Source organism: Leucopleurus acutus (assembly GCF_964270905.1).
Source record: "Leucopleurus acutus genome assembly, chromosome: 8".
Lineage (NCBI taxonomy): Eukaryota > Metazoa > Chordata > Mammalia > Artiodactyla > Delphinidae > Leucopleurus > Leucopleurus acutus.
Genome location: NC_139151.1, coordinates 67,069,286 through 67,081,148, shown reverse-complemented (window position 1 = coordinate 67,081,148; position 11,863 = coordinate 67,069,286). Strand labels below are relative to the sequence as shown.

At 47.8% G+C, this 11,863-nt stretch overlaps 1 protein-coding gene across 1 annotated transcript; it reads right to left on the bottom strand.

The window, feature by feature from the left end:
- Positions 1-5,046: 5,046 nt before the first annotated feature.
- Positions 5,047-6,875, bottom strand: RASSF10 (Ras association domain family member 10). The gene has a single exon (XM_082844354.1). The coding sequence runs from the start codon at positions 6,855-6,857 to the stop codon at positions 5,358-5,360; it is 1,500 nt and encodes a 499-aa protein (XP_082700480.1). The 5' UTR covers positions 6,858-6,875; the 3' UTR covers positions 5,047-5,357.
- Between the last annotated feature and the right edge of the window lie 4,988 nt (positions 6,876-11,863).

Sequence of the window (11,863 nt, the reverse complement as noted above, 5' to 3'; positions counted from 1 at the left end):
TACTGAAGGGAAGTGGATGTGGGGTTGGGCGGGGGGGAACATGAAGTAAAATAAAATAAGACAGAAGAGAGACCTTGCACAAACTGAGGATGGCAATGTGACCTTAATGAAGAAACAGGATCCGGTCAATTCTGTGGTTTTTAAGGTGGGAAAGGATGACATCGAAGAGGGGTCTTGAGCTGGATAACCAACAACCTTATAAATCCTGCTAAGCAATGTGGATTTTATCCTGAAATCTATAGAGAATCCTGGAGATATCTGAAGCAGGAAAAACTTGCATGGGACTGGGCAGAGGCTGGGAGAGTGGTCCTTCAAAGCAATCCATGCTAGGTCTCCACATGTGTAGTGGGGTCAGTGTGGACACAGAAATGCCCTAAATCAGGTGTGCATGCCCAACTACATGGCACAGGGATCTTTGGAAGACTCAACACTGCCTCCCTTTAACCTTCCCTGATCCTCATGTACCAGAGGCTCAACCAGGAACAAGGCCTGGTTAAAAGTGCTGGGGACAGCTCCAGCACAGTCATGGTTGGTACCACCTTCCAGATGCGACTGTGAATAGGGCACAGCTGTCTGTTCTGATGGACAAGGATTCCAGGTTGTTGACTATACACCTGTGTCCTTGGGGCATTCAGTCAAAACCTCCATGCTGATACAGAGGGTATTAATTTTTTGTGAGAATTTTTTTTCATTGGCAAAGTCTTCACCTCTCTCAGACAGATGCCCAGATATTTACTAAGAATTTCTCCTCCTTTGCTTTTTCCTAAATCCTCACCTGGTAGATATATTTACCAGCCCTATGGTTCTGAAAAATCATTCCACCTCCCTGGTGGAAATACTTGGACAATACTTGATAGTCTCTGAGCACCACCCTCTCCAATGCCAACACTCTGAGGCCTGTAAGCACTCCTTTTCTGAGTGTGTAGAGCACTTCTTGGGTACAATGTGCCTGGTGTGATGTAGCAAAATGGCTACAGGTTTTAGTCAGGCTTAGGTTAGTATCTTGCACTTCTTGGGTACAATGTGCCTGGTGTGATGTAGCAAAATGGCTACAGGTTTTAGTCAGGCTTAGGTTAGTATCTTGCCTTATCTTCTCTATCTATAAAAACTGGAGGTTAAAAAGGTCTATCTCACAAGATGAATGTAGGGAAAATGCATGTGAAAATACTTAGCCCGAGGAGTGGGCATTTGGAAAGTACTCAAGAAAAGATAGTTCCTCCTCACCCTCCTTCATTTCTGTTTAGGAGAACATGTTTCACAAACACCTTCACACTGAAAATCTCACAAACTGTCATGATCAAATTTTCCCTTTTCAAGAATTTAAGGGTGAACTCAGGTATAGTAACACATGTAGAAAGAAATGCCTAGAATAATCTAAACTGTTAATTAGAGGCTGTTAATAAACAGGTGGGCTTGCGCGCGTGCTTTCTTTTGATTTAACTTTAATAGGGGTGGGTAGGGAGAAGCACAAAACCAAGTATGTTTTATGATACCACCTTCTAAGGATACCTTTTCTACTAGACTCAGATGAAAAAAGATAATATTTTCTTTTTATAAATCTGATTCTATTCGTTAATCCCCTTAATCTCACTCATGTAGAGTTTGTGGCCCTTCTGCTCAGATGGATCATTGTTCAGCTCTGATATCAGACAAGATTGCTATTAATAAGCAGAGTTCGGGGAAGATAAAGAAGTGGGAGGAAGAGAAAGCACCATGTCCTCTTAACACTTCTGGTCGGATGACTTGCCCTTCAGGTTGTAAGGATATTTTAAGTCAGTGGTTGCCAGCCCTGGATTCCTGGGGCCCCAATGAATTAATTAATTTTGGTTAAAATACTTTTTTAACAAAATATAATATCAAATGAAAGTCAAGGTGTGGTGAAATGGGCACTGTTATGCATGGCAGATTGTAATTAGACCAAATCTTTTGTAAAGCAATTTGGTAATTAAGTATCAAGCCTTTAAATGTTGTACTCTTTGACCTGGGAATTCTTTCTGGGAACTTATTGTTGGGGAGGAGCGTCTAATTAGGGAAACAGATATGTACACAAAGAAGCTTATCACAGTGTTGTTTTATAATAGTAAAAAAAAATATTGGGAACAACCTAATAACATAAGAATAGTTACATGCACCATAGTGCATCCAACAGATGGATGGAGCCGTTTACAAGGAATATGTCAAAACCTGAGCCTAAAAGCATATAGGCTTCTCATTAAAATTATATATATATTTTTTAAAAGCAGCAAAATATGAAAATTTCACAATCCAAAAGGTCTGGAAGGAAATATACCAAATTTTGATAGTGATAAGCTTATGGTGATGAGATTCTGATCGACTTTTCTTTCTTCTTCCTTATGTTATTTTCAGGACCACCATAAAGACTATAGAATATAACTTTTCTAATTAGCAAATCATCATCATCATCATCATCAATCACGTTTTATAAGGAAGTAAACAGAGATGCCAGATATAATCTTTTTGGTTTGGGAGATGGCCGAGAATGGGATCATAAAGATCAAAGACACAATAAATTCTATCAGTTCCACAAAAGGATGGGACTGGTTGGTAAGGAGCCTACTCCGTCTCATATTCTCCTGCACAAGCTTGCTGGTTTCTCCTCAGCGTTTCTGTTAGGCTTGGAGAACAGGAAAGGAGGTAGTTTTCCCAGGCGCACTGAAATCCTGGTGCTGTTGCATTCACTGTTATGCATTCCTTCTCATTCTTAGTGCCATGATGATTATTTTTAAAGTGAATGAAATTTTAAGGATATCTAGGATTTGTTAGGCACTTTTTATCCCCATATTTCACCTTCCTCAGGCTTGCAGAAGTTCTTAGTAAAAGGAACTATTGTCTCCCCCCGCCCCTTCTCCTTTCTCCTACCCACACAGAAAGTGCCTTTGGGGGATATAACTGATTTGGATAAAAGAAAAAATGGGCAGACTGGACCACCCTTTGTTATGAACAAAACCTCCTTCACTGCCTGAAGAGCTGACTGGGAAAGCATGTTCAGGTGGTCAGGACTGGAAGGTTCTAGAAAGAGGGCATCAGAAAATCCCACAGCTTTCTCCCTGTGATGTGGCTTATTTGCTTTACAGACTTCAGGCATACTTGCTGACGTCAGCAGCCCGTCAAAGTTTAAAATAATAGTGAAAAGGAAAATGGCCCCTTTCTGCCAGGCAGTCCTGTTCTGCCAACTTTTGTGTTTTCTTTTGAGTTAATAAACGTCCAAAAGCCACCTCCCCTACCACCCTTGGTGCGGAGCGAGGGAAGCACAATAACTTTAAAACCACCAGGTCAGCCTATTGCCAGCATAAACCATCCAGACAAGTAGCGTTTGTCACACTCTAATGAGGATTTTACCTCTGCCTCCACAAGAAAGCTATCATTAGGCTTTGTGTTTATGGATTCAAATGACTGTCTTGGGACAGTGGGTTTCCTTTGGTCCCTTCCTCATTTTAATCATGCTCCAGACCAAACGCATAGACGTTTTCTGCATCAGACGAAACGAAAAAACCATAATTATGCCAGCTAATGTCTTTGGAAAACATCAGTTAAGAAAATGGCCTTTTAATTCCCATTCCACTCGAAAATCTGAAAATATCTACACATGTTATAATAGCATGGCGGTGGTGGAGGGTGGGTGTCTAAAAAGCAGAGAGCTCAAAGGGTCTGAGGAGGTCTGGTGGGCAGGCCCCTCTTGGCAACCAGCAGAGAATCTCTCCAAGAAAAGAAATTTCTCTATAAAAGCAAGACCTCTTAAGTTATCTTCCCATGTAGTGTTGAAACTGGAGCCGGCCCCCGCACAGTTAGGTTGATACCAGGCTGGCACCGCGCACACACCCTATTGTTAATACCTCCTCAGGACAGATTAGATCCCACATTCCTCAGAAGTTCTGAGCTCTGGAGGGAACACTGCCAGCAGGCTCCTTCCACAGGGCAACAACTAGCTACAACTGATAAGTTTTCATTGAAATAACTGGAACAATTACACTGAGTTCCCACAGGGCTGTGTCACTAGCTATTAAGAGAGAAGCACTGCACTTGCATGCTGTGGTGTCTGCAAAGGTGTGAGCCAGACAAGAGTAATTCAAGTCGAATCTTTAGCTCAATTTTATATGCCTTTATATGCTTTTATGGCTACGTGCCGTTGTTAACCAAATTCTTCACCTAAGGTGTACTATTAGATTGTTTTATGTTTTCTTTTCAGGTCTTATCTAGTAAACCTTGATATTTACACTATCTCAATTTAGGTTTGGACAAGTAACTAATTAATCTCTGACCAAAGATACTGAAGTTAGACTTGGGTTTGTTTGGTAAAATCTGTTGAGGTCATGGTTGGTTTTACACGTAGCTTAGTTAAAAAGCTGAATACTAACAAAGATCTTTGCTTTCAAGGCTTACCTTTCAACCAGAGTGCTCATTAAACAGCAAATGTAGTTGTACTTGGATTCTGCAACTTCCCTTTTATTTTTTCTGAAATAACAGTGTCTGAAGGGAATGAAGTGGCAATAAGAATAAAAGGACAACACACATACCTTTGCAGGAGCAAATCTCAAAGGGCCTAGATTAAATTTTAACCAGGGGTTATGTCTACCACGATTCTGTATCTCCAAGGGTTAGGTTTGGCTTTTATAATAATAAAAGGTGATTTTGGGAAAAGGACCCCATTTTAACATATACTGTATTTGCTAGGAGGAAATAGAGTTAGTCTTTGAAAGAAAATAAAAGGCAAAGAGTTTAGCAGATGGGTAATTCCCAGATCTGCATAAATGTAAACAGCCAGGATTTTGGTGCCTATGGGTTTTATCAAAGGTGTGAGTAAGGCTGAGACCAACACCAGTGCGTCCTCTTTGGCTAGTTTTAACATGTTCACAGTCACAATTAACATTCAAGGAATTTCCTTTTCATCCAAGTGTTTCTTTAAAAAGTACTTTATACCACCAACTAAAGTTCTAGCTGCCATCAGTCCTTCCCATACAAAAGATTGGTGAAATCTCCATGATACTCTTTTTGTTGTTTTTTTGGAAAATGGGCTCGGACCACGTCAACTTCCTGGAGCATTTGTTTTCCAACATAAGGGGGTTCTCACCTCCTCCCTCCTTTCTTCCCCTGAAAGAGCTTGTAATGGAGACCCTGCTTCCTCGTCTGGTTATCATCCTCCACATTCACTCCAAGGCCAGAGGAGCGCCGCTGCCGAGCAGGCGTCCCCTGCCCTCCCCCGCCCAGTCAGAGCGCTGCTGCCCGGCAGAAGGTCCGGGCCCACTCCCCGCCTGGTTTCAAGTCCCTGAGCCGGTCAAGCCGGTGCTTCCTACAAAGAAGGGAGAATCGGCCGTCTCCCTCTCCCCGCTCTGCTCCTCCTACACAAGGGATTCGCACACAGGCACCGAGTCCGAGTCCTGGCTGTGCATAGAGCTCAGCCCGGTATCCGAGTCCTCGTCGTTACCAGGACAGCTCTTGGCCAGTCCGCGGGCCTGGTCCACCCACACCTCTGCGCAGGCCTGAGGCCGGGGTTCCTGCGAGGGACCGCTCGAGACTGGAGTCCCATCGGGAACTACCGTCAGCTCCAACGAGTGCAAAGTCTGGAGAAGGCCCTGTAGCTCGCGCTCCTTGCTGTCCCACTGCTGCTGGCTGTAATCTAAGTCCGACTTGACGGCCTCAAGGTCCGTGTTGAGCCGGAGCCCGATGTAGAGGCTGGTGCTGAGCTGCGTCCTGACCCGCTCCCGCTCCAGCAGCAGCTCACCGTCGAGGCCGCCATCAGCCTCCGGGGGCTCCTCCCGCGCTGCGAGCTCCTCCTGGCGCCTCCGCATCCACCTCTGGTTCAGTTCCTCCTGGATTTCGGCTGAGAGGCGTTCGAGCAACTCCTCCTGTTGGGCCCGCTGCTCCTGCAACCGCAGCAGGTCGTCGCAGCGCTGGGCCAGCTCCTCCAGCTCGACCGCCTGAGCCTCGCCGTCCAGGGCCGGCGCCGCCGTCGCCGCCGCCGGCTCCTCTGCCGGGCCGCGCCCGTCGAGCTCGATGCCTGCGCCCACCAAGTAGGTGTCCTGCACGTAGTTCACTCCGTGCCGCCTCATGCGGTCCAGATGCACCTTGGCCTCGTAGCGGTCAATCTCTCGGTCCAGCTCCCGGAGCCGCTGCACCTGCTGACGGATGGTGTGGTCCTGGGAGAGCACCAAATGCACCAGCGTCTCCATGCGCTCCACCGACGCGCTCTCGGCGGCCCGCGGCGATGACGAGCAGGACGAGGCTGTGGACGAGGAAGTGGACGAGCAAGGCGACGACGGCTGCTGCTGGCGCCGCCGGTTGAGCTTGGCCAGCTTGCGGAAGGCCTTCCGCACCACCCGTCGCTGCTTCTCCTGGGTCAGGGCCAGGCTGGGCCGCGCCGGGACGCCCCGGGCGGAGCAGGTGCGCTCGCGACTGAGCACAACGCGCGCCTCGGCACTGCGGGGTCCCGCGTTGGGCAGCGACGCCTCGCTACGCACCAGCACGAAGCGTACGTTCTCTCGCTCGTCACCCCAGGCGTCCCAGAGGCGCAAGATGCGCGTCTTGTTGGGCAGGATGCGCTCAAAGCCCCGCCACTTCTCCACAATGCAATAGCACTGGGGGGGCCCGCACAACATGCCCTGGGGCAGCGCGTCGTCGTCCTCGTCGTCCTCGTCCAGGGGTTCCGGCAGCTCCCCTGGGCCTGGCGGGTCGCCAGCTATGCCCCGCCGCCGGCCTCGCCTCTGCCGGCGTCGCCGCTGGCAGCCATCCTCCAAGAGCACCCGCACTACGTCCGAGCAAGTGGTGCGACGGGAGAGACCGGACACCAGTTTCTCCTCCTGGCAGATCCACACCGATATCGTCTTCTCCGAAGGATCCATGGCTCAACCGGGACGCAGGTGGCGGGAGGGGCCGAGCCCCACTGGGGCAGCGGGCAGCCCGGCAGCTCTTGAATAGGGATTGGAGCTCGGGATCCTCGTCCTCGTCAGCACCGGCCCTTCTCCCAGCTGCGCAGAGAAGGCAAGCTGCGGCGGTGCTCGGCCTGGACGGCGCGCTCCCGGAGCAGCATGCGCGGGCTCGGGCTCCCGCCGCTCTGGCTCTGCCTTAAGGTTCCCGGGGCCTCCGGTTTCGCTCCTCCCCACGTGGCTCCTCCCCCTCCCGCCCCCAGCGCCGGAGCTACGGCCGGAACGCGGGAGGCACGGAGCCCAGGCCCGCCCCTCTCCCGCGCTGCCCGCGTGGGCACTCTACTGCGCGTCGGTTCGAGAGAGGGACTCGGGGACCTCCGTGCTGCAGGGCCTGGATCCGTGCCTAGGCGCGGGTCAGCTCTGCTCCTCTTCTCGGCCCACTGGCTCCGCTCCTTGCGCCTAGAGCTAGCTGGACTTTCTCACCTTTCCCGGCGCCCCAGAGACGTTTCCTGGTCCTTAGGCAGCACGGTCTGAGAAGTGCCGCGGCGCAGAGAAACCGAGACACCCCGCGCCACCGGAGATTCCAACCGCTTGCCTGACCTCCAGACGGGAGCTGTAAAAGCCTGCTATAATGCGGAAGGCCTTCAGTCTTTCTTGTCTGGAGACAATATTTGCATATTGAAGGCGAACAGGACGGGGCAGTGTGCTCGGGGAACAAGTGTAGATATAGTAAGGTCTAGACTTGAAGGGGACGTTCAGAGGCTGCTCCCGGTGCCCGGCACCGTCATGTCTGTGGCTCCCCACGTCGCCTTGGCTTCACATAGCCTTCTTGGTAGGGGGACTCCTGATTCTAGTGTGAGTTCCGGGCCCAAGCTCTTTTCCACATCCCACCTTCATAAAGAGAAACCTAGTCATTACCGCGACAGTTTCTGGCATTACCCAGGATCTAGATGTGGTCAAGAGGAGGTAAGGGCCAACTTTCACAGCTCAAGAAATCCAAGACCAAAATGCAAATAAACTTTTTTCATCCTCAGACGCTGATGAGGATGGTCCGTTGTGTGCAAGGCTTGCTCCCAGCTTGTCCTTGGGAGCACAGGCCTGATAAGCTCACTCCTTTGCTTCAAGACCTTGGACGGCTCTTCACTGCCTCCTGAATAAAGTACTTTTATTCATTCATTCATGCACTTGATAAATAATTGCGTACCCACTGTGCTCCAGGTATTCAACAGAGGTGCTAGACGTGTCCAACACGGGGTCTTCTGTGCTCTGATAAAGGAGAGCACGAGGTGCCAGAGGAATGCTGGAGTAGCGTCCTACCCAGCCTGGAAGAGTCGAGGAAGGCCCCCCGGGGAAGGGTCATCTTAGGCAAGACTGAAAGCATCATCTGAGTCAGCCAAAAGAAAAACAGAGGGGAGGAGGCAGGCAGCATGCCAGGCAGAAGGAACCACATGTGCAAAGTCAAGGAATCAAAAGGGCATGGCAGTTACCGGGGCTACAAGGAGTTTAAGTGAGAGGAGTGTCTAAGAATGAGGTTGGATGGGTGAGCAGGAGCCAGATCTGGAAGGGGCTTTAATTCCATGTGTCAGTATTTGGACCTATCCTAAGGGCAATGAGAAGCCATGGAGTATGGATTCTGAGGTCAGACTGCCTTAGTAAAAATCCAGCCCTGTCACCTACTAGCTCTGTAACCTTAGGAAAAGTATTTCATCTCTCCGAGCTTCATCTATGAAATGGTGACAATAAAAATACCTGCCTGATGCAAACTATTATATATGGGATGGATAAACAGCAAGGTCCTACTGTAGAGCAGGGAACTATATTCAACATCCTGTGAAAAATCATAATGGAAAAGAATATGAAAAAGAGTATATATATATGTATATAACTGAATCACTTTGCTGTACAGAAGAAATTAACACAACATTGTAAATCAAGCAGAAATTAACACAACATTGTACATCAACTATACTTCAATAAAATTTTTTTTAAAAACTACTTAATAGAACTGTTATGAGGATTAGATGCTTGGACCTGGTAAATCCACAATGGAAGTTGTATTGGAAGGTTAGAAGTAGGGGGTATATTAGTTTACTATTGCTGTGTAACAAATGACCACAAATTTAGTGGCTTAAAATAAGACCCAGTTATTAGGTCTGCAGGTCAGAAGTCCAGCATGGTATGGCTGAGTCTTCTGCTCATGGTCTCCCAAGGCTAAAGGCTAGGTGTTGGCTGGGTTGAGTTCTCACCTGGAGGCTCTGGGAAACAATCCATTTCCAAGCTCACTCAGACTGTTGGCAGAATTCAGTTCCCTGCAGTTATAGGAGTGAGCTCCTTGTTTCCTCGCTGGCTATTGGCTGGAGGTCACTCTCAACTCCTGGAAGCCTCCCTCAGGTCCTTCCCATATAATACCCCCCTTCAGCTCCAAGTCAGCAACAGCATGTCAAATCCTTTGACTCCTCATTGGCTTGAAGTCTCTGTGACTTCCCCTTCTGCTACCTGCTGGAGAAAACTCTGCTTTTAAAGGGCTCGATTCATTATGTAGAGCCACCTGGATAATTTCCCTGTCTTAAAGGCTGGCTAGAGACTTCCCTGGTGGCACAGTGGTTAAGAATCCACCTGCCAATGCAGGGGACATGGGTTCAAGCCCTGGTCCGGGAAGATCCCACATGCCGTGGAGCAACTAAGCCCATGCACCACAACTACTGAGCCTGCGCTCTAGAGCCCACGAGCCACAACTACTGAGCCTGCATGCCACAACTACTGAGCCCGTGTGCCACTACTGAGCCCACGTGCCACAACTACTGAAGCCCGCATGCCTGGAGCCTGTGCTCCGCAACAAAGAGAAGCCACCACAATGAGAAACCTGCACACCACAACAAAGGGTAGCCCCTGCTCGCTGCAACTAGAGAAAGCCCGCGCACAGCAACGAAGACCCAACGCAGCCAAAAAATAAATATTTTATTTATTTTTTTTTAAAAAAGGCTGACTAATTAGTTGCCTTAACTGCAAAATCCCTTTTGCTGTGTAATGTAAGATAATCACCAGAGTAACACCAGGGGGATGGAGATCATGGGGCCATCTTCAATTTCTGTCTACCAGAGAGCCTAAGGTGACCATTCTCATTTTGAAAAATCACTCTGCTTGCACTGGGGATGATGGATGGCAGTGGGGAATGAAAGCCAAGGTGGCCCTTGCCTTGTGAAGACTGTCACATTCATCCAAGGAGGAGATGGTCGCTTGCACCGAGAATAGTGGTGGTGAGAGGACTGGACAAAATTGAGAGCTGTCAGGGAGGCGGGAGAAGCAGGACTTGGTAATGGATTCAAGGGGTATTTCCATCTTTCTAGCATGGTATTGGGAATCTCATAATCTGGCCCTGCCTACTCCCCTAACTCCTCCTTCACATGCTTAGATATCCTTGCCTCCTTCCCCTCTCATGATTGTTAGAGCTTTGTTATCAGCTGCAATCCCTAGAAGATTTTAAGCTCCACAAAGGTAGGGATCATATCTGTTTTGCTCACTTTTGAATCCTCTGCATTTGGCACAATGCCTAGCACATTCTAGGTTTACTAGGTATCTGTTGAATAAATAAATGGATGAATGAATAAATCCTACATTCTAGCAAGTCAACACCTCACTCATTCAGAGCAGCACCTGAATCTTGATGCATTCATGCTTTTATAAGTGCTTTCCCCACTAACTAGGATCCCTCTTAAACTGAAAAACTCCTACTCATCCTTCAGAAGTTCAGCTCAAACATCATGTGTTGTGGGAATTCTTTCTTTCCTCCTCCAAGATGAACAGGCTCCTTGTTCCTCTTCTGCCTCTCTTGATGCACTTGTTACTTTGTGTTGTGATGCACTTTTTTCATCTCTCTTTGTCCACAAGACTTAAGAGCTTTTCAAGAGTGAATTGACTATCTTATTTATATTTTGGTCCCTAGTGCCTAGTGCCTGGTACATAGTAGGCACTTTCTATGTCTTACTCAATACTGTAAGGAACACTGTAAGGAACACTAAGATGAATACTATCTAAGATATTGTGCTACCCTCAAGGTTGTAGTTTCTTTTTAGTGGCAGCAGATAGATACATGAAATCCCTATTGTAGGAATGTTATTCCTGCTGTAGCAACTAAAGGATAGAGTGATTAAGGGGTCCTGGGAAGACTGAAGAAGGCAGGGCTTTAGTAAGTGGAGAGAAGGAGTTGGTGGGAGAAATGACATGAGCTAAAATGTTAAGGTAGGTATGCACATGGTCATGTACTAGTGTTTTAGAGTGCAGGCTCTGGGGCTGCCCTGCCAAGACTTGAGTACTAGCTGCAAGCTTTCTAAGCTTTAATTTCCTCATCTGGAAATAAAAAAGAATAGAACCTCCTTAGAGAATTGTCATGAACATGAAATAATGTACAACATGTAAAAAATTTAGTATGGTATCTGGCATATCACATCACAAATGCTCGATAAAACATAGCTAGCTTTATCCACACATTTTGAGTACCTTTCCAAGCTGTGTCCTGGGCTATGCTTTAAGGCTACAGCAGTGAATTAGACAGGCATGGTCCCTGCCCTTACAGAGCTCACAGTCAGGACTAGTTTGGTATTTGTTTGATTAGAAATGTAATTGTTAGATTAGGCAAGGCTGTAGTAATAAACAGAGCCAAACGTGTATAATGGTTCAAACGTAACAAAGGTTTATTTTTCTCTGATGTAATAGTCAAAAGCAGGTATCCTGGTTGGTAGGTGGCTTTATTCCAGAAAATGATACAGGGATCCTGGTTCCTTCCATCTCATGACTCCAAAGTCCCCTAGACCTCATCATCTACATCCAGCCAGAGGAAAAGGAGAGGAGGAAGGGGCATATCGTTTTCTTCAAGACCTTGGCCAGGAAATGGAAAACACTGCTTCTGCTCACATCCCACTGAGTAGAACCCAGCCACATGGCCACTTGTAATGGCAAGGGAGGCTGGGAAATGTAGTGAATGT